Raw genomic sequence first — 27,758 nt, 5'->3', positions numbered from 1 at the left:
TGTGGTTTGGACTTCGGATCAGACAGGGAAACAGCTGCTCCATTGACTTAATAATTTGGCTGTTTCAAAATTATTGACCAAACTTTAAAACTGATTGTATATTGGAACTGTTTCTTTATCAAAATATGCTATATTGACAGTCCAATTTTCATCTGGCACAATGAAACATTTCCACAGATATGCTCATCCTTATTACGTTCAATTGGTTAAATTTCACTGTTTGTTTATAAATCCAACTTTTCATTTTATTTTGATTATTCACAAATCATAATGTGAAGAGCTTCAGGTTTCATTTCATCAACATGGAATTTTGGTTTGAATGTTAACTATATAACCTTAAGATATAGTTGCAGAAGTGGTTCATTTAGCCCATGGAGTCTGATCTACCATTCAATGAGATCATGGCTCACCTGAATGCCACTTTTCTGCCTCTTCCCTCTAACTCTTAATTTCATTACTGATTAAAACTCTTGTCTACCTCAGCCTTGAATATATTTAATGAGTGCAATGTGGGCTTTCTTTACTAGGTTGTACTAAGGCATATTTTTAAGTATAGGGTCAAAGAAGCTTCATTCTACCAACTTGAACGATAGATATAATTGACCCAACTATGTTTGATATCAACACTGGACAGTAAGTGATCTATTCCCAAGCACTGAAAAAAGAAGAAACTCAGTATAAGATATAAGAATAAGATTTGTAATAAAATAATCAAAATTGTTCCTAAATATATACATTCAAGTGATCAGTACATTATAAGAAAAATTGTAATTGAGCTGAATTCACCCGTCTTCAATTTTCATGTGATAAGTGTTGACTAAAATATACTCGATACCAGAGAACGTTTTTTAAACTTAAAATGTTTCCTGGTTTTAAGTAGCTACTTACAAGTGAACAATATACATTGTAACCTAAAATAACTAAATATCAAACTTAACACTGTTCCTTGAAAATTGCTGAAATATTAAGAAAGAAAAAAAGGCAAATCTCAGTGTTCGTCAACTGTTTAATTTGATGTACATGATATTTCAATTTTGGATGTTGAACAAAACGTAAGGATGAAAGAGTCATCCATAGCTTTGTATCAAGTAATTGCAAGTATAGAAATGAATGCTCTCATTGTACAGGACAACCTGTGTATCACAGGGTCCACAAAAGTCAATGTTCAAAGTATACAGTTCAAACAATGTGAGCATTTGCAAAGAATTACAACTTGACTACAGTGAAAAGACAAAAATTGTTCCAGTGAAAATTTAGCATAATATAAAATTAACTACTCTACTTCATTTGCAATCTCAGTTGACAAATCTTTTTTCAGTAGTGCTTTTGCCAGAGTCTGAAGCAGCAACCTGCTGCTTTTCTATGAGTTTTTTCAGTGAGGCTACTTCTGCACTTAAATTTGCAATGCCTTGTTTTAAGTACAAGTTTTCTGATTCCAATTGTACTCCTTGATGAATGAAGGTACAGTCTTTCCCAGCAGCAAGTGATTGGTTTGCCAGTTTAACAGGGGAACATGACTGATGAACATTTTTATAAGCCCCTTCCAATTTCTCTTCACTTCCTTTTCGATGCCAAAATTCTGGTTTGTGAGACCAATCATTGATGCTTGCTACTTGAATAGACAAAGGAGCTAAGGCAGGATGTACTGCATTTGAAGCACTGCACTTAAACATTTCTGTTCTGTTCAATGGGTAAGATATTTTAGCAGAAATATTATTGGCAGATTCTGGCTGTTTCTCTGGTGTTTCATAATATGCTTCAACATTCTCTACCTTAATCTGGATTGCTTTAGCCTTGATACGAAGTTTGTGAGGCAGTGCAGAAGAGTTTGATTCAGGAACCTTAACTATGGCACTGTGCACAATTTTGGATTCCACAGGAGAGGAGATTGGGCCTTTAGGCACTTGCTGTTCATCTTCACCATCTTCTTCAGATGTAGGTTTTCCTAATGTACTGTCATCAGCTTCTGACGTTCTTGGCGAATTACTTGATGACCTCACAATCTGTATAGAAGTTGGTGAATGTGAATAGTTCCTGCTGAAGGTACTCCCAATACAGTTTCTATACATGGTTGACACATAAGAACCATTACCCTCTCTGGGTTCTCGCAAACAAGTTTCAGAATCTACTTTGAATTCCAGCGGCTCCTGTTTTATAACCTTAAAGGTGCCATTTGGGCTTTTACATGCTACTTGAAGAAGAGGACTTTCTCTGGCATTTGAAGATATTTCTGAAACATCTGACAATGAATTTGGTGGTGAATGTTTAATGACTGAAATACATCCATTTCCAAGAAAACCACGCTCATGATCAGGAGCAAAAGAACTTAAATTTATACTGGAGGGTTTATAGTCTTGAAAACATGGCCCTGAAGCATTTCCAAGGTTTTGTATCTCCTGTGCATAAAATGCTGCAGTGATTAATCCAAATTTTAGTTTCAGAGCAAGAAGTTCTGCTTTCAGTCGTGCATTTTCTTCACCTAAAGCCATCAGCTTGTTCTCTAAAACCATATCATTCAAACGTCGTTTCTCACGAGACCTTTTGGCTGCTTCATTATTTTTTCTTCTCTTTTCCCAGTATAATGCATCTTTTTTCTCATCGGGTATGAATTCTCGTTTTCTTCGGCAGCTTGAAGATTTCTGTTTGAGAGAGCCAGTGCTCAGGTCATCACTTAGGATGCTGTCATCTGCACAAAGAGATTCTGCCATATTTTCTAAAGCAGGAGCTAACACCACCATTTGTTCTCCAGAAATGCAAGATCTAATCAATGCTGGTTCATTCTGAAGTGTTGGTCTTTGAGCTTCCATTATATCGGCTTTGTTCTTTGCAGGTTTCTGACTGGGCAGAATGTTTTTTAACTATTTTCAATTGTATTTATCGATGAAAGCTTTGCTTCCATTAGAGGTTTCTGTTACCACATTTTCACTATTCATGAAACAATGAAATTGGAGACCCTAATCTTAGAGATCTTCGCAGCTACTTTTGCTTCAAATAAAGCTACAAAAATTATTTTTGTACTTGCGAGATCAGGATGATGGATATTTTTGTTGATCAGACTGTAATCCCATCGATAAACTGAAAAAGATTAAGTAGATATTTATTAATCATTCTGAAACAAAGCAATGTTACATTGATTTCTGGACCATTTATCTTTATGCTCATGTTAATCAAAAAAGGTTTACAGAGGTCTGCAGGTAATATCTTACAAGTTTTAATTTGCTTGGTTAACATAATATATTGCCAAACCCTAAACTGCAGATTGAATTGAAACTTGCTTCAGACTTGTAATGAGCCAAGTTTTATCAAGCTTTTTAATGAAATAAAATAAAAGAAATTGTTGCAGAGTTAAATGTAAATTTCATAAACATGGAAATGGATATTAACTAGGAGGCAAGGCAGATTTACTAGATGCTGCGTTGAGTCAGTAAATCCAGAAAATGCTCTTTATAAATTTAAATAGATCCCAATTAGTTTTTTTTAAAATCTGTTTCCTGACTACAGCTAGCCAGACTGTATTTGTGTATTGGATATCTAGTGCAAGAGACCAGAAGAATCCTTCTCCCTTCTCCTTAGCTGCTGGGAATTGCTGACAACTTGAAAATTGGGATGGTGGCTAAATAAGAGGTACTCAACTTCTTTTGAAATTTAAGTTGCTCGCCTACTTCAGACAATTGGACTGGTTGCATGGACTCTGTCCACCTCTATTAAAACCATAGGTAAGTGGGCTCATTTTAGTATTCAAATATTTACTTTTTTAAAGAGAAATCTTACCCAACCTATCTTTGAGGGTTAAAATTTCGTCAATTGGTGAATAAGTAAATTTTTATCAAGTGCAAAATCCAGCCAATTCTCCATTATTTGTAAGTCTTACTAAAACTGACAATTTTTGATGGTCCCAACTAAACACAGACCCTCTACGGACAAAATATTTTTTAAAGATCTTGAATTCTTAAGACACTAAGGAATGGGGAAAGCCATACAGTATAACTAATAGTTCCTGATGAATTATAATTGAAGCTGCAACCATTCCCTTTGCAATCTCTCCAATTCAATATACAGATAGCTAGAGTCCCAAACAAGATTTTAGGCCAGAACATGGTTAACTAATAAAACAAGGCTACATTGCAAAGAAATTATGAAGTAAAAACCTTGTCATTAGAAAACAAGCTAAAATAGTTGTAATATTAGAACAAAATTGTGGGCGGCACGGTGGCACAGTGGTTAGCACTGCTGCCTCACAGCGCCTGAGACCCGGGTTCAATTCCCGCCTCAGGCGACTGACTGTGTGGAGTTTGCATGTTCTCCCCGTGTCTGCGTGGGTTTCCTCCGGGTGCTCCGGTTTCCTCCCACAGTCCAAAGATGTGCAGGGTCAGGTGAATTGGCCATGCTAAATTGCCCGTAGTGTTAGGTAAGGGGTAAATGTAGGGGTATGGGTGGGTTCGCTTCGGCGGGTCGGTGTGGACTTGTTGGGCCGAAGGGCCTGTTTCCACACTGTAATGTAATCTAAAAAAAAAACTATTCCCAGCCAATTGGTCTAAGTCACAATTATAGAATCATAGAGTCAGAGATGTACAGCATGGAAACAGACCCTTTGGTCCAACTCATCCATGCTGACCAGATATGCTAAATTAATCTAGTCCCATTTGCCAGCATTTGGCCCATATGAGTCTCAACCTTTCCTATTCATATACCCATCCAGATGCCTTTTAAATGCAGTAATTTTACCAGCCTGCCCTACTTCATCTGGCAGCTCATTGCATACACACAACACTGTATGAAAAAGTTGCCCTTCAAGTCCCTTTTAAATTTCCCCCTCTCACCCTAAACATATGCCCTCTAATTCTAGACTCTCTCCCCCCTCTCCCCAGGGAAAAGACCTTGTCTATTTATCCTATCCATGCCCCTCACAAATTTATCTCTATAAAGTCACCCCTCAGCCGATGCTTCAGGGAAAACAGGTCCAGTCTCTCCCTGTAGCTCAAACGCTCCAACCCTAGCAATATCCTTGCAATGATTTGGAGATGCTGGTGTTGGACTGGGATTACAAAGTTAAAAGTCACACAACACCAGGTTATAGTACAACAGGTTTAATTGGAAGAACTAGCTTTCAGAGCATCGCTCCTTCATCATGTGTTTGTGGGAGTATAAGATTGTAAGACAGAATTTATAGCAAAACGTTTACAGTGAGATGTACCTGAAATTATATTTTGAAAAAGAACTGGATTGTTTGTTAAGTCTCTCATCTGTTAGAATGACCACGTTGGTTTCAGTTCTTTCATAAGCAAATCGCCAAAACGTTTTTTAAAAAAGTTACATTCCCAAGTGAACTTTAACAATTGGGGTCTGTCAGCCCAGATAATGTACTGAAGGTGTGAGCTCCCCTGTGTGATGCAGTCTGTGTCACAATGTTTAGACATCTAAAAAAAAATGAATTTACAGAATTTATTTGGATTCATGCAGTTTTTGAGCAAAGTAAAATGTAACTCTGCAAGTACAAATTCACCCCACAAACTTGTGTGTGTTTGGTGGGGGGGAAAGAGTTGTGAGTGTCTGTGAGAGAGTGTGAGTATGCAATGGGGTCACTTGTAGTGTGACATGAACCCAAGGTCCCGGTTGAGGCCATCCCATGGGTACCGAAGTTAGCTATCAACCTGTGCTTAGCCACTTTTCATTGCTGCCTGTCCCGTAGTCCACCTTGGAGGATGGTCACCTGAAGGCCCAGGGTTGAATGTTCTGGACTGCTGAAGTGTTCTCCAACTGGGAGGGAACACTCCTGTCGTCTGCTGATTGTTGTGCAGTGCCCGTTCATCCATTGCTGTAGTCTCTGCTCAGTCTCACCAATGTACCACCCACTCTCTCACAGACACTCACGACCCTCCGCACCCCCCCCCCCCAACCCCCCATACACACACGTTTATGTTGTGAATTTGTACTTGCAGAGTTACATTTTACTTTGCTCAAAAACTACATGACTCCATGTAAGATTCTGTAAGTGCATTTTTTTAAATTTAGAATCAGTTTAAACATTGTGACACGACAGTATCACACAGGGGAGCTCACACCTTCAATACATTATCTGGGCTGATAGACCCCAATTGTTAAAGTTTTCTTGGGAATGTAACTTTTAAAAAAAAGTATTGCGATTTACATATGAAAGAATTGAAACCAACATGGTCATTCTAACAGGTGAGAGACTTAACAAACAATCCAAGTCTTTTTCAAAATATAATTTCAGTTCCATCACACTGTAAACTTTTGCTATAAATTCTGTGTCTTACACGCTTATATTCCACAGCCACCTGAAGGAGCAGCACTCTGAAAGCTAGTGCTTCCAATTAAACCTGTTGGAAGAAAACCTGGTGGTGTTGTGTGATTTTTAACTTTGAATATCCTTGCAAATCTTATCTGAACCCTTGCAAGTTTCACAACATCCTTCCGATAGGTTGAGACCAGAATTACACACAATATTCTGAAAGTGGCCTAAACGCCCTGTACAGCAGCAAATAACCTTCCAACTCCTCTACTCAATGCTCTGACAAATAAATACCAAACACCTCTTCATTAGCCTATCAGTGACTCCACTTTCAAGGAAGTATGAAGCTGCCCTTCACGGTCTTTGTTCAGCAACACTCCCCAGGACCTTACCATTAAGGTATATAAGTTATGCCCTGATTTGCCTCTACATAAATATGTTGACCATTCTATATAACATTTTGTTTCTTTAGAGCTTTATTTGCTGAGAATAACCACAAACTCAAAAATGTTAAAATTAATCAAATAACTGTGGATGCTGGAAATTTGAAACAAAACTAAAAATTGCTGGAGAAACTCAGCAGTTCTGGCAGCATCTGTGGATAGAAAGCAAAGTTAACATTTCAGGTACAGTTCTGAAGGGTCATTGGACCCAAAATGTTAGCTCTGCTTTCTCTCCACAGATGCTGTCAGACTTGTTGAGTTTCTGCACAACAGTTTATTTTTAACTCAAACAATTTTTGTTAGTCACAACTTGGAAAATTCTTCGCAGGACCTTGATCCACCCCTCAAGTTAACTCCCAGAAGTATTACAAATGGAAACGATTACCAGCAAATCTTAAAATGACTAAATTCACATGGGATATTCAAGTACAATATCAGATGGAATTTTTTTAAACATAACTTGTTTGAGGTTTCCATTTATTAACAGGATAAACGCATTTCAGTTGAGAATGTATTGCATAGCTTTACTGGCTCAAGTATAAAAGCTGATGACCTAATCAGTAATTTTCAAAGAAGTAACCGATGAAGACTACTTCTGTTTAAATTATTCTGCTCTGACTCATTATAGTTTCTAAATGCTTGTGAAAATAAATATACATTCATCTTTGATGAATCAAAAAATTATGAGCTAGGAGGTAACCTTTATTACAGAGTTAAAAATCACACAACACCAGGTTATAGTCCAACAGGTTTAATTGGAAACACACTAGCTTTCGGAGCAACACTCCTTCATCAGGTGATAGTGGAGGGCTCGATCGTAACACAGAATTTATAGCAAAAATTTGCAGTGTGATGTAACTGAAATTATACATTGAAAAATTGATTGTCTGTTAAGCCTTTCATCTGTTAGAATACAGTGATAGTTTCACTTCTTTCATGTGTAAATCACAAAACCCTTTTTTTAAAAATTGCATTCTCGGGTTAGCTGTTAACAATGGTGATAGCTAGACAATATGTTGAAGGTGTTAGCCCCCTGTGTTCTCTGTCTATGACCTGATGTTTAGATTGATTCTAATCTAAAAAGTGAGATAACAGAGTTTTACATAAATTCATGCAGTTTTTGAGCTCAGAGTTCTACATGAATGCATGCAGTTTTTGAGCAAAGTGCAATGTAACTCTGCAAGTACAAATTCACCACACAAAATATATGTGTGCATGTGGGTCTTTGTCTGTGTGTGTGTGTCTGTCTGGGGTGGGGGTTGTGAGTGTGAGAAAGTGTGTGTGTGTGTACTGTAGTGAGTGCAGAGTGTCTTAAGTCTGTCAGGGGGTGCATGTGTGAGTACGTCTGTGTGTACCTGTGTCCATGTGTGTGTGTGTGTAGGAATGTGTGTGTGTGTGTGTGTGTAGGAATGTGTGTGTGTGTGTGTGTGTGTGTAGGAATGTGTGTGTGTGTGTAGGAATGTGTGTGTGTGTGTGTGTAGGAATGTGTGTGTGTGTGTGGGAATGTGTGTGTGTGTGTGAATGTGTGTGAGTGTGTGTGTGTGAGTGTGTGTAGGAATGTGTGTGTGTGTGTGGGAATGTGTGTGTGTGTGTGTGTGTAGGAATGTGTGTGTGTGTGTGAATGTGTGTGTGTGTGTGTGTGTGTGTGGGAATGTGTGTGTAGGAATGTGTGTGTATGTGTGTGTGTGTGAATGTGTGTAGGAATGTGTGTGTGTGTGTGTGTGTGTAGGAATGTGTGTGTGTGTAGGAATGTGTGTGTGTGTGTAGGAATGTGTGTGTGTGTGGGGGAATGTGTGTGTGTGTGGGGGAATGTGTGTGTGTGTGGGAATGTGTGTGTGTGTGTGTGTAGGAATGTGTGTGTGTGTGTGTAGGAATGTGTGTGTGTGTAGGAATGTGTGTGTGTGTGTGTGTGTAGGAATGTGTGTGTGTGTGTGTGTGTGTGTAGGAATGTGTGTGTGTGTGTAGGAATGTGTGTGTGTGTGTGTGTAGGAATGTGTGTGTGTGTGTGGGAATGTGTGTGTGTGTGTGAATGTGTGTGAGTGTGTGTGTGTGAGTGTGTGTAGGAATGTGTGTGTGTGTGTGGGAATGTGTGTGTGTGTGTGTGTGTAGGAATGTGTGTGTGTGTGTGAATGTGTGTGTGTGTGTGTGTGTGTGTGTGGGAATGTGTGTGTAGGAATGTGTGTGTATGTGTGTGTGTGTGAATGTGTGTAGGAATGTGTGTGTGTGTGTGTGTGTGTAGGAATGTGTGTGTGTGTGTAGGAATGTGTGTGTGTGTGGGGGAATGTGTGTGTGTGGGGGAATGTGTGTGTGTGTGGGAATGTGTGTGTGTGTGTGTGTAGGAATGTGTGTGTGTGTGTGTAGGAATGTGTGTGTGTGTGGGAATGTGTGTGTGTGTGTGTGTGTGAATGTGTGTGTGTGTGTGTGAGTGAATGTGTGGGAATGTGTGTGTGTGTGGGTGTGTGTGTGTGGGAATGTGTGTGGGAATGTGTGTGTGTGTGTAGGAATGTGTGTGTGTGTGTGTGTGTGAATGTGTGTGTGTGTGTGTGTAGGAATGTGTGTGTGTGTGTGTGTGTGTAGGAATGTGTGTGTGTGTAGGAATGTGTGTGTGTGTGTAGGAATGTGTGTGTGTGTGGGGGAATGTGTGTGTGTGTGGGGGAATGTGTGTGTGTGTGGGGGAATGTGTGTGTGTGTGTGTGTGTGTGTGTAGGAATGTGTGTGTGTGTGTGTAGGAATGTGTGTGTGTGTGTGTGTGTAGGAGTGTGTGTGTGTGTGTGTAGGAATGTGTGTGTGTGTTGGAATGTGTGTGTGTGTGTGAATGTGTGTGTGTGTGTGTGAGTGAATGTGTGTGGGAATGTGTGTGTGTGGGTGTGTGTGTGTGGGAATGTGTGTGGGAATGTGTGTGGGAATGTGTGTGTGTGTGTATATGTGTGTGGGAATGTGTGTGTGTGTGTGAGTGAATGTGTGGGAATGTGTGTGGGAATGTGTGTGTGTGTGTAGGAATGTGTGTGGGAATGTGTGTGTGTGTGTGTATATTTGTGTGGGAATGTGTGTGTGTGGGAATGTTTGTGTGTGTGTGTGGGAATGTGTGTGTGTGTGTGTGTGTGTGTGTGTGTGTGTGTGTGTGTGTGTAGTGCAATGGTGATCACCTGTAATGTGACATGAACCCAAGGTCCCGGTTGAGGCCCTCCTGATAGGTACCGAACTTAGCTATCAGCCTCTGCTCGGCCACTTTCCTCTGCTTAACAGACAATCAATTTTTCAATGTATAATTTCAGTTACATCACACTGCAAATTTTGCTACAAATTCTGTGTTACAATCGAGCCCTCCACAATCACCTGATGAAGGAGCGTCGCTCCGAAAGATAGTGTGCTTCCAATTAAACCTGTTAGACTATAACCTGGTGTTGTGTGATTTTTAAACTTTGTACACCCCAGTCCAACACCAGCATCTCCAAATCTTTATTACAGAGAGCACTGTGTAACAAAAAAGACATTCAGCAAGCAAAGTGAATGACACCCAGGATCACTCCAAGTATTGGAACATGCTGATTTAGTTTTTAAAATCTTAACACAGTTATCTGCTCTGCACTTTTTCAGTGAAGGCTAATATTAAAAAGGCAAAATATAATTAGAAGATTTGTTATTATCCAAAATCAAGTGAATTCATCTTAATAGTTCGCTCCTGTCACCACTGCTGACAAAGCAATGTTGGTGAAACTGGGTCAACCACAGCAGCAGAAGACCTCCCTCCATCCCCAAACAGAAGATCAAAACAAGTCTATCTCATACAGTCATAGAGCTGTACAGCATGCAAACAGACCCTTCAGTCCAATCCATTCATGCTGACCATATAGCCTAACCGAATCTAGTCCCATTTGCCAGCATATCCCTTAAACCCCTCCTATTCATATACCCATCAAGATGCCTTTAAAATCTTGTAATTGTACCAGCCTTTATCACTTCCTCTGGCAGCTCATTCCATACACACACCACGCTCGGTGTGAAAACGTTGCCCCATAGTCCTTTTTAAATCTTTCCCGTCTCACCTTAAACCTATGCCCTCTAGTTCTGGACCTCCCTGCCCTGGGGAAAAGACCTTGGCTACTCATCCTACCTGTGCCCCTCATGATTTTATAAGCCTCTATAAGGTCACCCCTCAGCCTGACACTCCAGGAAAAATAGCCTCAGCCTATTCAGCTTCTCCCTATAGCTCAAACCATCCAATCCTGGCAACATTCTTGTAAATCTTTTCTGAACCCTGTTTTTTGTTGTGGTTCTGTTTGCCGAGCTGGGAATTTGTGTTGCAGACGTTTCGTCCCCTGTCTAGGTGACATCCTCAGTGCTTGGGAGCCTCCTGTGAAGCGCTTCTGTGATATTTCCTCCTGCATTTATAGTGGTTTGTCTCTGCCGCTTCCGGTTGTCAGTTCCAGCTGTCCGCTGCAGTGGCCGGTATATTGAATCCAGGTCGATGTGTTTGTTGATAGAATCTGTGGATGAGTGCCATGCCTCTAGGAATTCCCTGGCTGTTCTCGGTTTGGCTTGTCCTATAATAGTAGCGTTGTCCCAGTTGCTTGTCATCTACGTCTGTGGTTACTAAGGATAGCTGGTTGTGTCGTTTCGTGGCTAGTTGGTGTTCATGGATATGGATCGTTAGCTGTCTCCCTGTTTGTCCTACAGGACCTCCCCTCAGTGAAGAAAAATTGCTTCTTTTAAACTCCACTTAGTTTTTTGAAATTGATTGTATATTTGGGAAATTGCTTTCAATTTTAAAAATTGAGTTATGTAGCATTGAAACTAATTATTCATCCAAGTGCATCTAAAGCAGAATTGAACACTTGTAAACTCTTAGTCATGAATTTTCTTTTACCACCATCAGAAAGTTTAGACAGGTCCCCAGTTTCAGCTAACTATAAAATATTACCTGAAAATATTTCAATAGCTATGTATAATGGGGAACTTCTCAAAAAACTTAATAAAAATCGTATCATTTAGGTAAAGAGACCAAATAATTTGGATTTTATTTGATTTGGTTACCGAGTAATTGGTCACTGAGTGAATCTCCATTTAATTTTCTAACAAATTAACTGCACTATTTTTAAACAAAAACAATTGCCTTGACTGCCACAAAGAAAATAAATCTTGGATAGCTACACGAAGTTTAAAGAAGGTATATGTTGTCATTCAATAATATTACCAGTGGATTGTATCAATTATCCTTAACCCTTGCAATTCTAGAGGAATAAGTCACAAAACGTTTTCCTTATGATTCATTTTCTTCAATGCAGATGTTCATTATTTCACACATTACTCATATAACGTGTTAATTAAACATTTAACTATCAACTGAAATCCTTCACAATCATATCTATTTGCAAATGGCTGTAGCAATTATAATTGGAAATTACAAAGTTTAGAAAAGCTGGTTCAAGGTTTTATTGCACTATATCTTTGATGTTTATGCATGAAAAGTGAACAAAGCTGAGGGTTTCCATTCAATTGAATTTAAAATTGAAATAAGCATAACAGTAATTTCATAATAAATAGAAAGAACAGCTGTCATTCATGTTTTAATATTACATTAAGGGGACGTGATGGCCTAGTGGTACTACCCTTGGACTATTAATCTGGAGATCGCAGATAATTAATACTCTGGGGACCGACCTGGGTTTGAATCCTTTCATCACAGATGGTGGAATTTGAACTCAACAAAAATAAATCTGAAATAAGAAGTCTAATGATTATCATGAAGCCATTGTTGTCAGAAACGTTCCATCTGGTTCACTAACATCCTTTAAGGAAGGATACTACCATTCTGGTCTTGCCCACATGTGACTCCAGATCCACAAAAATGTGGTTGACCTTCAAATTCCTATGAGCAATTGGGGATGGGCAATGAATGCTGACCTAGCCAGCGATGCCACATTCTATGAATGAATAAGGTCCCACTGTTCCACTACACTCCCTACCTTGATTTGGTTTTCCAAAATGCAAGACCTCACACTTATGTATATTAAACTCTATGTGCCATTTCTCAGCCCACTTCCCTAGCTGATCAGGATCCTGCAGTAATTTCTGATATCCTTCCTGACTGTCCACGATACCTCCTGTTTTAGTGTTATCTGCAAACTTACTAATCATGCCTTACACATTCTCATCTAAATCATTGATATAAATAACAAACAGCGATGGACCCAGCACTGACCCCTGAGGCACTCCACTAATGTTTGACTTTAATCATGACTTTGCTTTTCTTACTTTTAAATTACAGAAATACTATTTTTTGTGCCGACTACTTAATGTCTAAAAATCACAACTAAATACTATCAGTAACAATTTGGACAAATTGAGTGAGTGGCAGATTATTTTATGAATGGTGACAGAATGGGAAAGAGGAGGTACTATGAGACATGGGTATTCTTGAACACAGCTGAAAATGTGTTGCTGGAAAAGCGCAGCAGGTCAGGCAGCATCCACGGAGTAGGAGAATTGACGTTTCGGGCATGACCCCTTCTTCAGGAATGAGGAAAGTGTGCCAAGCAGGCTAAGATAAAAGGTAGGTAGGAGAGACTTGGGGGAGGGGCGTTGGAAATGCGATAGGTGGAAGGTGATAAAGGTGGGGGTGATAAGCCGGAGTGGGGGTGATAAGCCGGAGTGGGGGTGATAAGCCGGAGTGGGGGTGGGGGCGGAGAGGTCAGGAAAAAGATTGCAGGTTAGGAAGGTGGTGCTGGGTTCGTGGGTTGGGACTGAGACAAGGGGGGGGGGGAGAAAATGAGGAAACTGGAGAAATCTGAGTTCATCCCTTGTGGTTGGAGGGTTCCTTGAACACAGTCAGCAGGAGCAAGCATGTATATGCAGCAGGTGGTGAAAAAATCAAGTGGCATTTTAGCCTTCATAGCGAGAGGATTCAACAGGAATGGGGGTGTCTTGTTGCAATTGTTCAGGGACCTGAACGCTGGACAATTATAATCTCATCTGAGGAATGATGTTCTGAGTATGAAGTGAGTGCACTAAAAATGTACCAGCCTAATTCCTGCAGTGGCTGGACTGACTTATGAAGGCAGACCAGATCAATCAGAACAATATTCATTGGAGTTTAGAAGGAATCTCATGGAAACTTATAAAATTTTAAGAAGACCAGATAGAGTAAACACAGGAAGGAGGTTCCTGATGATCAGGGAGTCCAGAACTAGGGGTGACAATCGAACAATAAAAAGGTAGGTCATTCAGGATTGAGTTGAGGAGAAATTTATGAGGAGAAAGTGAGGTCTGCAGATGCTGGAGATCAGAGATGGAAATGTGTTGCTGGAAAAGCGCAGCAGGTCAGGCAGCATCTAGGGAACAGGAGAATCGACGTTTCGGGCATTAGCCCTTCTTCAGGAATCTGATATTCACCCAAAGAGTGGTAAGCCTATGAAATTCTTTGTCAAAGAAAGCAGTTGAGGCCAGAACACTAGACAGAAAACAGAGTCAACATTTTGCGTCCAAAGACCTTCTTCAGAACTGATAGGAGCTCTCAGTGGGTACATATGCTGAAAGTGGTATACTATATGCTGAAAGCAGGGATGGGAGGGGGGTGGGGAATGATGTAATGATAGGCAAAGATGGAGCCCAGAGAGAAAGGACAGCGGTTGAATGATGATGAGCCAGGGGAAGAGAAAGGTGCTTATGGGGACCATTAGTGGATGAAATTGTGTTCACTGTGATGAGAGCAGTCCATGTGATGATGACAGATGCTGTATGGGGATGGGTTAAGAATGTAAAGAAGGTGCTTATGCCCTAAAATTATTCAAATCAATAATGAGTCCTGAAGGCTGCAGAAAATGAGACATTGTTCTCCAGGCTTGAGCTGAGTTTTGCTGGAGCACTGCAGCAGATCCAAGACATAAATTTTGGCCAGAAAATGTGATGGTATGTTGGAAGTGGCAGACAACTGGAAACTTGAGGTCATTTTTGCAGATAGAATATGGCGGGGGGGGGAGGTGTTTCGCAAAGTGGTCACTCAGTCTTTGTTTTATTTTCCCAATGTAGAGGAGATTGTTGTGAGCAGTGAGTACAATAGTCTAGACTCAGTGAAGTGCAGGTAAATCACTACTTCACTTGGAAAGTGTGTTTGAGGCCTTGCATAGTGAAATGGGAGGACGTAAACAGGTAAGTATTACACCTTTTACATTTCATGGGAAGATGCTACAGAGATGTAAGGAGATGTTGGGAGTGGAGGAGGAGTGGACCAGGGTGTCTCAGAGGAAGCAGCTCTATGGGAAGCCAGAGAGGAAATTGCCAAGCTTTTGGCTTTGATCTTTACGTTGTCATTGTCTACAGGAATAGTGCCAGAAGACTAGATGATAGCAAATGCTGTTCCCTTGTTCAAGGAGGGGAATAGAGACAACCCTGGTAATTATAGACCAATGAGCCTTACTTTTGTTGTGGGTAAAGTGTTGGAAAGATTATTAAAAAAAGGATTTATAATTATCTAGAGAGGAATAATTTGATGAGGGATAGTCAATGCGGTTTTGTGAAGGGTAGGTCGTGCCTCACAAACCTTTGAGAAGGTGACCAAACAGGTAGATGACAGTAAAACAGTTGATGTGCTGTTTATGGATTTCAGGAAGGCGTTTGATAAGGCTCCCCACGCTAGCTATTGCACCAAATGCGGAGGTATGGGATTGAGGGTGATTTAGCCGTTTGGATCAGAAATTGGCTAGCTGTAAGAAGGCAAAGGGTGGTGGTTGATGGGAAATGTTCATCCTGGAGTTTAATTACTAGTGGTGTATCGCAAGGATCTGTTTTGGGTCCACTATGGTTTATAATATGGTTCCCCAATGGTTTTTATAAATGACCAGGATGAGAGCCTAGGAGGATGGGTTAGTAAATTTGCAGACGACACGAAGGTTGGTGGAGTTGTGGATAGTGCCGAAGGATGTTGTTGTTTACAGAGAGACATAGATAAGCTGCAGAGCTGGGCTGAGAGGCGGCAAATAAGAGGAGTTTAATGCAGATAAAGATGAGGTGATTCACTTTGGAACGAGTAACAGGAATGCAGAGTACTAGGCTATTGGTAAGACTCTTGGTAGTGTTGATGAGCACCGGGATCTCGGTGTCCATGTATATAGATTCCTGAAAGTTGCCAACCAGGTAGATAGGGTTGTTAAGAAGGCATACAGTGTGTTGGTTTTTATTAGTAGAGGGATTGAGTTTCGGAACCATTAGGTCATGCTGCAGCTGTATAGAACTCTGCACTTGGAATATTGCATACAGTTCTGATCACTGTGTTATAGGAAAGATGTGAAAGCTTTGGAGAAGGTTCAGAGGATGTTGCCTGGTATGGAGGGCAGGTCTTACGAGGTAAGGCTGAGGGACTGGAGGCTTGAGAGGTGACTTCATTGAGACATATAAAATAATCAGAGGGTTAGATAGGGTGGACAGTAAGAGTCTTTTTCCTTGGATGGTGATGACTAGAGGGGATATAACTTTAAATTGAAGGGTGATAGATATGGGACAGATGTCAGAGGTAATTTCTTTACTTAGAGAGCAGGAAGGGTGTGGAACGCAGTGCCTGCACCGTAGTAGATTCACCAACTTCAAGGGTATTTAAATGATCAGTGGATAGATATATGGCCAAAAATGGAATAGCATAGGTTTGATGGCCTTCAGATTGGTTTCACAGGTAGGCGCAACATCGAGGGTCGAAGGGCCTGTGCTGTAATGTTCTATGTTCTAAGGCTGACAAGGGAAGGGAGGAGAATATATGCCTGGAGATAGCAGAAACGATGGCTTAAGATCCTCTGGATGCAACTGTTGAGGGATGGAAAGTGAGCACTAAGGGGGCCATATTGGTGTTGTGGGTGGTTGGGGGTGGAATGGGAAGGGACAAGTGCAGAAGTATGGGAAATGGATCTAACAGAACTGCGGGCCCAGTCAAGAACTGTAATGGACAATCCTGTGTTGAGGAAAGTAGTATACCCAAACACACCTTCCAAATGAAGCTGCGATTTACCTGCATTTCACTCAATCTCGCCTAAGTTGAATCGCTTTTCTCGTGATTTTGTTACGATGCGGAACTCACAATGATGGGTGTTGGGGCAGAGCAAAAAAGTTTCTGTTTCAGCAGGGGTGAAAATGATTATTGCGCCACCTAAAGAACTTTTCCCTTATTGCAACTCAGCCATCAAATCCAGCATTACTGGTGACAACATTACTAAGCACCAGGAAAATAAAGCTATTACACCAATGACCTATTTAGCCAGCCATATACAATTCTGGCTTGCTGTCGGGTCAACAGTAACAGTGACATAGATTTTAAACACTACAATGTAGTTATTGTTATTTTAGAAGTAAAACAAGTATCACAAAGACAGCTTAGCCAAAAAAAATTTTTGAACATGGCAGGGGGAGGGATGGCAAAAAAATCTTTTGCAAAGCAATGAAGTGCGAACTTAATGGAACTAATTGGCAGAGAAATTATTTTTAAATAAAGGTGACATTAATAAATGAAATTAACAATACGTTTTAAAACAATTTAAAGCTTTATCTTCAGTCATCAACTAGTTATTAAAATCACCAGATTCAGAAAAAAAATACAATCCATGTACTTACCACTATGGGAGTTGTCATGTACTAAGGGCTGGGACCATTAAATGGTTGGATAAGGGAGGGATGATTCTTAAGCTAAAACTACTATCCCACTTGAAAGATCGCCTTAAAGCTCCGGCAGCCAGTCTCACCACCCCATGTTATTCAATATGTTCATAATATTGAACTGGTTTATGACTGTACTGATGAAATGTTCTGGAAAGGTGTGCCAATCCTGAATCGATTGCTTCATAATAATGTACCTCTGTGCGTATGTTGCGTTTTCTCTTCCTTTCAGTGGATTGCGACAGTAAGAATCAGGATACGTGACAAAAGCAGCATCCGTACTGATCCTGCGGCTGATTCATCCTCATTCAGCTCTTGGTCTTGCTCTTCACTCCGATCCCCCCCGAACAAAGGAATGCAACCGCTGCCCTTCACGTGCTCCCAACACCAACGCCTACAACATACTCCTTTCTACTGGAGGAAAAAGCCGCGCCATCTGGCTAAGAAAAACTTTAAAAAGACAAAGCTTTCTTCGCCGTATTTTTAGGATGCCGCGCCAGAGGCTATGTATAGGTTCCCTTACATTCCGGTGGACAATTATAATCGAAATGCTTATTCTTTAGAATTACCATTACGTAGGTTCCTGGACATGGATATTTAAAATATCCTAGATAATTCCTCAAAGCATATCTGCTTTGTGATAATCTTACAGTTAAGATTGCACAATCCCTGTTATTCGTGCCTTGCGAATTCCACCTTTTCCTCCTCCCGATTACGTTATGCAACATTTCCAAATAGGCGTGCTCTGCTTCAAAAGGACAGGACAGTCAGTTGCCACAATGAATGATACATTTGAGTGGATCGATTAACCGATGTGAGTAACGCGAGGTTTGTGGAAATAGTTGGATTTTATTTTTCTAAATGGATTGAATTATATGTAGTGATGATCGTTTCCAAACCAATATGATAAATATTTGTTTATCTTTTTTTAAAAGAACAAGCAGCACTGCCCTCGTGTCCTAATTTCCTAATGCCAGAATTACAAAAGCGCCCTTTCAGCCTCTTTATGTTGCCAGTGTTTTATAATGGCTATATTATGCAATGTTTACAAGAACAAGCCCTACAGTGCAAGGCACAGGATGTGCTCTGCAGGCGAACAAGCTATTAATAATAACGCATTAATACCATAAAAATATACAGTAGAATGGAGAATTTGCCACATAAAGCGATAGTTATCCCATTACATATATTGCTCAGAACCAACCTGTATCAGTATCACATACACATTCATGAAACCTGTCTCAGATATCCTACTTCCACGTTATAAAATTGCAACGTCTATCCCGTTCTTTTGTTTATTTTGCAGGGTTTCTTTCCTCTCTTTAGTTTTGCATCAATTCACAGACATTATAAAAGGCTAGCAGCGTTTCTGCGGTTACATAATAGCACGGTCAGTACCTCTTCAGTGGATAGATATTATAAATATAAAAGAATTTATATATAGAAGCTGTTCGTTACAGGGAGACGCAAAACACTGTCGCTCTGGAGTTTTGCGTCTTTAGTTGGAGATTAAATCCATTTTATTACATGCACCACCCCAGAAAACAACAAATCAAAGTAGCATTTACCTCGCCAAACAGCATAACTGCAACCGCTGAGAACCAAAGCCGAGGTCGTCTCGCGCGTTGGAAATACACCGATATTTTACTTATCATGCCTCTTTCCTCTCTTTCTTACTTCCCATTGAAACCGTGCTTCTCACAAAGCCGTCTGCCTGATGCTGATGGTGCCCGAGATCTGTGTTAGTAGGTCAGCCGCCGAACAACCTACCCTGAGTGAAAAAAAGCTGTCTGTCTGATTGGCAGTGCGCTTGACCGCACAGCGAAGCGGAGCCGTCAGCGAGTCGCAGGGGATCGGCCAATGCGGCCTGAACCGGGGCACAAAGGGGGCGGGTGCTAAGATTGTACTGGGTTAGGTTGGAAAGTGGCACAATATAACTCGCTGTTGCATAACTGGAGAGAAATAGAGTTACGGACGCAGACGGAAGGAGGTGCTGATCTCACGAAACTGCTATTTAGGTAACATCCAGCAGGGTCACTGCCAGCTTGCGCTTAAGGTGTCCTAAAACAATGAAATGAAGTTACTAAAGACAGAAATGGCGGACTTCAAGTTGTGTGGTGCCATGAACTTGTTTTTTTTCCAAGCACATTTTAAACTAATTAAATATCAACCAGTTAAGAATGTGTTAATTACCATGGTTACTGATTGACTTTGATCAATGTAACAAATGACACCCGACATGGTTGCAACAAAGGTAAACATTTTCTTCTCATCCTTCATCAGGAATCCATACTCTGAATCATTGAATCCCTCCAGTATGGAAGCAGGCCATTCGGCCCATCAAGTGCACACTGAACCTCTGGACAGCCTCCTACCCAGGCCCATAGTCCAATAGTTTATTCGGAAGCGCCAGCTTTCAGAGCAGCACTCTGAAAGCTAGTGCATCCAAATAAATCTGTTGGACTATAACCTGGTGTTGTGTGATTTTTAACTTTAAACCTCTGTGACATACATACATTTGTCACCTATCCTCCCTCAACAGCATCACTAATCCACACTTGTGTCAGCTCATCTGCAGTTGAAACCTTCAATTGTGCCTTCGGTACCTCTGAACTTGACTACTCCAATGCACTCCTGATGGTCTTCTACATTAAACTGTTTCTGAACCAGAAGCCCCATTTATATTGTGTTAATATGAATGTCATGTTAATAAGTGGTACCACATCTTGTTCACCTATCATCCCTATACTCACTAACTTGCATTGTTGCTTGATAGTAATTATTTTAATATTAAAATTCTCGTCCTTGTTTTCAAATCCTACTCATAGCCTCCCTCCATGTAGTTTAAAACGATGGTTTATTCAGACAGTTGCACACAACTTAGTTGCCTAAAGTATATGAACTATTTCAATTCTCTGAACAATACCCTATGCCAAATATTTTATACAAAAACTCTTAAGATTTTTTCAAGGATTTATCTTTTATTTATTTTCTTTTATCTTATCACGGCGGCACTGCGGCCTCACAGCACCAGGGTCCCAGGTTCGATTCCAGCCTAGGACGAGTGTCTGTGTGGAGTTTACACATTCTCTCCGTGTTTGCGCGGGTTTCCTTCGGCTGCTCCACAATCTGAAGATGTGCAGGTCAGGTGAATTGGCCATGCTAAATTGTCCATAGTGTTCGGTGCATTAGTCAGAGGGAGATGGGTCTGGGTGGGTTACTCTTTGGAGGGCCGGTGTGGACTGATTGGGCCGAAGGGCTTGTTTCCACACTGTAGGGAATATAACCTTATCCCACATATTCATTCTCATCAACTCATCTAAGTAATATAATCATGTAGTGACAATATCATTGTGTTCAGTCATGATAATTGGACTTACGTAGAAGCACATTCAGAAGAGTTGATCAATATCTCGAATTATCAATCTTTCATTAAACATAAAACTACATCATTCATGGAAAGCAGAAATTTATCAGACACCATGGAATTTATATTGGCACAACACAGGACACCATAAAATTTAAATTGGCACAAGGCAATAGACATAAGTGAACAATGCATGCTTTGTTTATTAAACAACTGATATCCACTTCAACACAAAAAAACACCCTAAGCATATCTTCTGTACAGCAAATTCATTTTTATTCTATATGCACAAAATTGAAACATTTCAACCAGGCTATTAGTACATTTTTACTGCATCTCAGGTTGAAATTTAACAATTGACATTGATTATTATAATAGCACCCACTATATTGTCCCCATTTGGTTGCCATTGAACACATGCAACCATAATCTAGGTCAAAAATCACACAACACCAGGTTATAGTCCAACAGGTTTAATTGGAAGCACACTAGCTTTCGGAGCGACGCTCCTTCATCAGGTGATTGTGGAGGGCTCGATAGTAACACAGAATTTATAGCAAAAATTTGCAGTGTGATGTAACTGAAATTATACATTGAAGAATTGATTTTCTGTTAAGCCTTTCATCTGTTAGAATACAGTGATAGTTTCACTTCTTTCATGTGTAAATCACAAAACCCTTTTTTTAAAGTTGCATTCTCGGGTTAGCTGTTAACAATGGTGATAGCTAGGCAATATGTTGAAGGTGTTAGCCCCCTGTGTTCTCTGTCTATGACCTGATGTTTAGATTGATTCCAATCTAAAAAGTGAAATAACAGAGTTTTACATAAATTCATGCAGTTTTTGAGCTCAGAGTTCGACATGAATCTATGTGGTTTTTGAGCAAAGTGCAATGTAACTCTGAAAGTACCAAAAAAATTCACCACACACAATATATATGTGTGCATGTGGGTCTTTGTCTGTCTGTGTGTGTGTCTGTCTGGGGTGGGGGTTGTGAGTGTGAGAAAGTGTGTGTGTAGTGAGTGCAGAGTGTCTTAAGTCTGTGAGGGGGTGCATGTGTGGGAGTCTGTGTGTCTATAAGGGTGTGTGTGGGTGTCTGTGTGCGCGTCTGTGTGTATCTATGTCCGTGTGCAAGTGAGAGTGTGTGTGTGTGTGTAGGAATATCTGTGTGTGTGTGTAGTGCAATGGTGATCACCTGTAATGTGACATGAACCCAAGGTCCCGGTTGAGGCCCTCCCTATGGGTACCGAACTTAGCTATCAGCCTCTGCTCAGCCACTTTCCTCTGCTGCCTGTCCCGAAGTCCACCTTGGAGGATGGTCACCCGAAGGTCCGAGGCTGAATGGCCTGGACTACTGAAGTGTTCCCCAACTGGGAAGGAACCCTCCTATCTGTTGATTGTTGTGCGGTGCCCATTCATCCGTTGTCGTAGCATTTGCTCAGTTTCCCCAGTATACCATGCCTCTGGGCATCCCTACCTGCAACGTATAAGATAGACAATGTTGGCTGAGTCACATGAGTACCTGCCATGTACACGGTGGGAGGTGTTCCCACGTGTAATAGTGGTATCTATGTTCACAATCTGACATGTTTTGCAGCGTCCACCGTGACAGGGTTGTATGGAGTTGTCCTGAGAGCCGGGCAGTTTGCTACGAACAACGATCTGTTTGAGGTTTGGCGGTTGTTTAAAGGCAAGTAGTGGAGGTGTGGGGAAGGTCTTGGTGAGGTGCTCATCCTCATTGATAATGTGTTGCAGGTCACAAAGAATTTTTCAGCCCCTTGGAAGTACTGAACAACGAAGGTTACCCTGTCAATTGCAGCCCGTGTCTGTCTCCTGAGGAGGTCATTACGGTTCCTTGCTGTGGCACGTCGGAACTGGTGGTCAATGAGTTGAACATTGTACCCCGTTCTTGTGAAGGCATCCTTGAGTACTTCCAGGTGTCCGTCACGTTCCTCCTCATCTGAGCAGATCCGGTGTATGCATAGGGCTTGTCCATAGGGAATGGCTGTTTTAATATATTTTGGGTGGCAGCTGGAGAAGTGTAGCATTGTGAGGTTGTCTGTGGGTTTGCGGTAGAGTGTGGTGCTGAGGTGTCCGTCCTTGATGGAGACGCACGTGTCCAAGAATGAGACAGACAGTTGAGAGTAGTCCATGGTGAGTTTGATGGTGGGATGAAAATTGTTGATGTCACTGTGTAGTTTTATCAGTGACTCCTCGCCATGGGTCCAGAGGAAGAAAATGTCATCAATGGTGTACAATGTCGGTTTGAGATCCTGCATAGAGAAGAAATCTTGTTCGAACCTGTGCATAAAAATGTTTTCATATTGGGGTGCAAATTTGGTCCCCATGGCTGTTCCGTGTGTCTGGATGAAGAATTGGTTGTCAAAGGTGAAGACGTTATGATCGAGGATAAAGCGGATGAGTTGTAGGATGGTGTTTGGAGGCTGGCAGTTGTTGATGTCGAGTACTGAGGCTGTTGCCGTGATGCCATCATTGTGGGGGATGCTGGTGAAAGTGCGGAAACATCAATTGTGACGAGGAATGTTCCTGGTTCGACTGGTCCATGGGTGCTGAGTTTCTGTAAGAAATCCGTAGTGTCGCGACAGAAGCTGGGGATCCCCTGTACAATAGGTTTCAAGATGCCTTCCACATAGCCAGAGAGATTCTCACATATGGTCCCATTTCCCAACATGATGGGACGTCCCGGTGTATTGGCTTTGTGTACCTTTGGAAGGCAGTAGAAGTCGCCTACATGAGAAGTACGTGGGATGAGGGCGCGTAGGGAGCTCTGAAGGACTGGATCCAAAGTTCTGATCAGTGTGTTTAATTCTCGGATATGTTCTTTGGTCGGATCAGCTGGTAGTTGCCTGTAGTGTTCCTGGTTGTTCAGTTGTCGGTACACTTCCTTGCAGTAATCTGTTCTATTCTGAATGACAACGGCTCCTCCTTTATCTGCTGATTTGATGACAATGTTGTGATTGGTTTTGAGAGCCTGGATGGCATTGCGTTGGGAACGAGTGATGTTTTGCTCTACCTTATGGGTACGGCTGATGAATCTGGCATTTATATATTTCCTGACAGTTTGAGCATTCATGTCAAGCCCAGGGCAGTGGCCCTCCGGTGGAGTCCATGTTGACACCTTCTTTGGTCACTCCTCTACAGATCCCTGTGATGACTGAACTAGTTCATCAGTGGACTCAGTGGGATCACTGCCGGCACCTTGAAAGAATTCCCGGAGTCTCATTCGTCTGATGAACTCCTCTGTGTCTGCTGCCAGAACCAACGGGTCCATTTTGGTGGTGGGGCAGAAGTTGAGACCCCTACTCAGGACTTCAATCTCTTCCGGTCGAAGGGTGTGGTCCGATAAGTTGACAATAGACTACCCCGGAGTGATGATGTTGTCTACTGTGGTTCCAGGGCGGGCTTTGCTATTACTGGTGAGAATGCCAAGCTTCTCCAGTTTTTTTGTTCTTGGCGTGCATGTACGTGGTGTAGTTTTGTTGCCTTGTCTGTTTGGCAATGTCACGTAATTGTACTGATGTATCCTGTGTGCAGGCTATGAGTGTGGATTCTCACACTCACAACCCCCACCCCAGACAGGCACACACACAGACAGACAAAGACCCACATGCACACATATATATTTTGTGTGGTGAATTTCTTTGGTACTTTCAGAGTTACATTGCACTTTGCTCAAAAACCACATAGATTCATGTCGAACTCTGAGCTCAAAAACTGCATGAATTTATGTAAAACTCTGTTATTTCACTTTTTAGATTGGAATCAATCTAAACATCAGGTCATAGACAGAGAACACAGGGGGCTAACACCTTCAACATATTGTCTAGCTATCACCATTGTTAACAGCTAACCCGAGAATGCAACTTTAAAAAAAAGGGTTTTGTGATTTACACATGAAAGAAGTGAAACTATCACTGTATTCTAACAGATGAAAGGCTTAACAGACAATCAATTCTTCAATGTATAATTTCAGTTACATCACACTGCAAATTTTTGCTATAAATTCTGTGTTACGATCGAGCCCTCCACAATCACCTGATGAAGGAGCGTCGCTCCGAAAGCTAGTGTGCTTCCAATTAAACCTGTTGGACTATAACCTGGTGTTGTGTGATTTTTAACTTTGTACACCCCAGTCCAACACCGGCATCTCCGAATCATAATCTAGGTCCACATTCATTTGCAAAGAATTCATTATCTCTGGCTTCTCTGGCTCGCTGATAGTGGCATAGTGGTAATGTCACTGGGCTAGTAATCCAGATTCCCAGACAAATGTTCTGCTGACATGGGTTTGAATTCCACAATCGCAGATGATAGAATGTGATTTCAACTAAAATGAAAGATGGCTTGATAGTAAGCATGGAGCCACTATCGACTGTCATAATAACTTACCTGGTTCACAGGTAAGGAAATTTGCCATCATTTTCTTATTGTGAGGTGGGTCCTACAGCGATATGATTGACTCTTAACTACCCTCTGGGCAATAAATGTTGGCCTAAGCAGCAACACATCTCATGAAGAAATTTTTAAAGTGTTGGTTGGTTGTGCTTTTTTGACAGTTTAAAACTGTATAAAACTTGCAGCCTCCTTCGTTCCTAACCCTCTTGCAGCTTCATCTTTCCACCTAATTTGTAGCCTTCTCCTACTCCACCATCCGAGGAAACTCTTCTTCCCCTCCCCAATTTCTTGCAATCTCCTTCTCTCCTCTACCCTAGCTCCTAGCAACAGGCAGCATCCTCCAGAGCAAATCGACCAACAATCCCTAGACCTGGCTCTTAACAAGCCCTGAAGTCTGGTCCTGAGACATGGACCCAGCAATCTCTTTAAGGCCAGATTTTGCAGTATCCTAAGGCACAGCTACAGGTGGTAAGTCCCAAGGATAGGACGCAGCTCCCAGCAGCAATCCTCAAAGGCTGGGCCTAGAAAACAATAACTCCAGCCATTTGCTCATCATAGCTGAGTACATGGTTCCCCTGAAGGCACAGCCCTGATAATTAGTAATGTGTGCACCCATCTCCTAGACCCTGGTGAAGACTTGTGACCCAGAACTAACTGCTTTTCTGGCCATATTGTTCCAGTACAGCTCCAACATTGTTAAAAATCACACAACACCAGATTATAGTCCAACAGGTTTAATTGGAAGCACACTAGCTTTGGGAGTGCCACTCCTTCATCAGGTGATAGTGGAGGACACAATTCTAAGACACAGAATCTATAGCAAAAGTTTACAGTGTGATGTAACTGAAATTATACATTGAAAAATACCTTGATTGTCTGTTGAGTCTTTCATCTGTTTGAATACCATGATAGTTTCACTTTTTTCATGTGTAAATAACAAAACCTTTTTTTAAAAGTTGCATTCTCAGGTTAGCTGTTAACAATGAGCGTTAGCTAGACCCTGTGTTCTCTGTCTATGCCATGAATTTTAGATTGATTCTAATCTAAAAAGTGAGAAAACAGAGTTTTATATGAATTCATGCAGTGTTTGAGCTCAGAGTTTTACATGAATTCATGCAGTTTTTGAGCAAAGTACAATGTAACTCTGCAAGTACAAATTCACCCCACAAAATATATGTGTGCATGTGTGTCTTTGTCTGTGTGTGCATGTCTGTGGTGGGGGTGTTGTGAGTGTCTGTGAGAGAGAGTGTATATATGTGTGCATGAGTGCAGAGTGGTCTAAATCTCTGAGAGGATGCCTGTGTGGGTGTGGGAGTGTGCGTGTCTGTAAGGGTGTGTGTGAGTGACTCTGTGTGTGTGTGTAGGAGTGTCTATGCGTGTATATAGTGCAATGGTGGTCACCTGTAATGTGACATGAACCTAAGGTCCCGGTTGAGGCCCTCCCTATGGGTACCGAACTTAGCTATCAGCCTCTGCTTGGCCACTTTTCGCTGCTGCCTGTCCCGAAGTCCACCTTGGAGGATGGTCACCCGAAGGTTAGAGGTCGAATGTCCTGGACCACTGAAGTGTTCCCCAACTGGGAGGGAACACTCCTGTCTGTTGGTTGTTGTGCGGTGCCCATTCATCCGTTGTCGTAGCCTTTGCTTGGTTTCCCCAATGTACCATGCCTCAGGACATCCTTGCCTATATCGTATAATATGGACAACATTGGTTGAGTCACATGAGTACCTACCACGTACAAGGTGGGAGGTGTCCCCACGTGTAATGGTGGTATCTATGTCCACACTCTGACATGTCTTGCCACCTACCGTGACAGGATTGTATGGAGTTGTCCTGAGAGTCGGGCAGCTTGCTATGACCAATGATTTGTTTGAGGTTTGGCGGTTAAAAAAAAGAGAGCTGAATTCTAGGATGAAATGGGAGTGATTTGACATCAAAGCATTTTGCTGAGTGTTGCACCAAGGAACCCTAGTAAAATTTAAGTCATTAGGATTTAAAGTAAAGTATCCACCACTTGAAGTCATAACTTACAAAAGGAAGATGGTGTGGTTGCTGGAGGCCAATGATCTCAGCTTCAGGACTATGCTACAGAGGTTCCTCAGAGAAGCCCTGGACCCAACCATCTTCAACTGCATTATTTATGACCTCTACATTCAAAAAGTGGAGTTAATCACTGATGATTGCAGTATTCCATATCATATTCAACTCCTCAGATAATAATAATTATAAAGTTAGCCTAGAAAACCTTGAGGTTTATGCTCAAAAAGGATAATTAACACTTGAGTGCTCGAAAGTCTTGCATTCAACAGCATTATCATTTACAAACACAACACCATCAAAATTTTATGTGAAAATATTGACCAGAAACGTGATTGGCTAATGCATAAAAGCTGGTGTATAAGACCATAGAAAAGGTTGCATTCAGTGGAAATTGACTCACCCCTGATTTAAACAATCTATTGGAGCTTTTTGGGAAAGTGATGTGCTATGGATAAAAGGGTTGATGTGTACTTCGATTTCTCAAAATCATTTGACAGAGGTAATAGTGGAAAATAAATGCTTGTGATTAAGTAGGTAGTACATTGGCTTGCTAAAAGTAAGTAGAGAATAGGAATAAGTTGGTCCTTTTCAGTCTGAACAGATGCA

General features: G+C 41.3%; 1 protein-coding gene across 3 annotated transcripts; it reads right to left on the bottom strand.

Moving 5' to 3' along the window:
- Positions 1-988: 988 nt before the first annotated feature.
- nfil3 (nuclear factor, interleukin 3 regulated) lies at positions 989-19,090 on the bottom strand. 3 transcript variants are annotated; one of them, XM_043714163.2, is made up of 2 exons: positions 18,900-19,090; positions 989-3,075 (listed from the first exon to the last, which is right to left on the bottom strand). In XM_043714163.2, exon 2 carries the CDS (start codon positions 2,805-2,807, stop codon positions 1,296-1,298), a length of 1,512 nt encoding a protein of 503 aa, XP_043570098.1. In that variant the 5' UTR covers positions 2,808-3,075; positions 18,900-19,090; the 3' UTR covers positions 989-1,295. The 3 variants fall into 3 exon arrangements, with proteins under 3 accessions (XP_043570098.1, XP_087853167.1, XP_087853162.1); XM_087997041.1 differs by lacking the exon at positions 18,900-19,090 and adding an exon at positions 17,529-18,075; XM_087997036.1 differs by lacking the exon at positions 18,900-19,090 and adding an exon at positions 17,290-17,515.
- Positions 19,091-27,758: the final 8,668 nt, after the last annotated feature.

This window comes from Chiloscyllium plagiosum, unplaced genomic scaffold (genome assembly GCF_037043375.1).
Source record: "Chiloscyllium plagiosum isolate Xiang-an unplaced genomic scaffold, Cpla_swu_hap1 HiC_scaffold_2, whole genome shotgun sequence".
Lineage (NCBI taxonomy): Eukaryota > Metazoa > Chordata > Chondrichthyes > Orectolobiformes > Hemiscylliidae > Chiloscyllium > Chiloscyllium plagiosum.
Note: the sequence above shows the minus strand (reverse complement) of the source record. Positions and strands in the feature narration are given on the sequence as shown.

What these genes read in the sequence shown, in the direction of transcription:
- nfil3 (XM_043714163.2), bottom strand. Translation starts at nt 2,807, where the DNA reads ATGGAAGCTCAAAGACCAACACTTCAGAATGAACCAGCATTGATTAGA.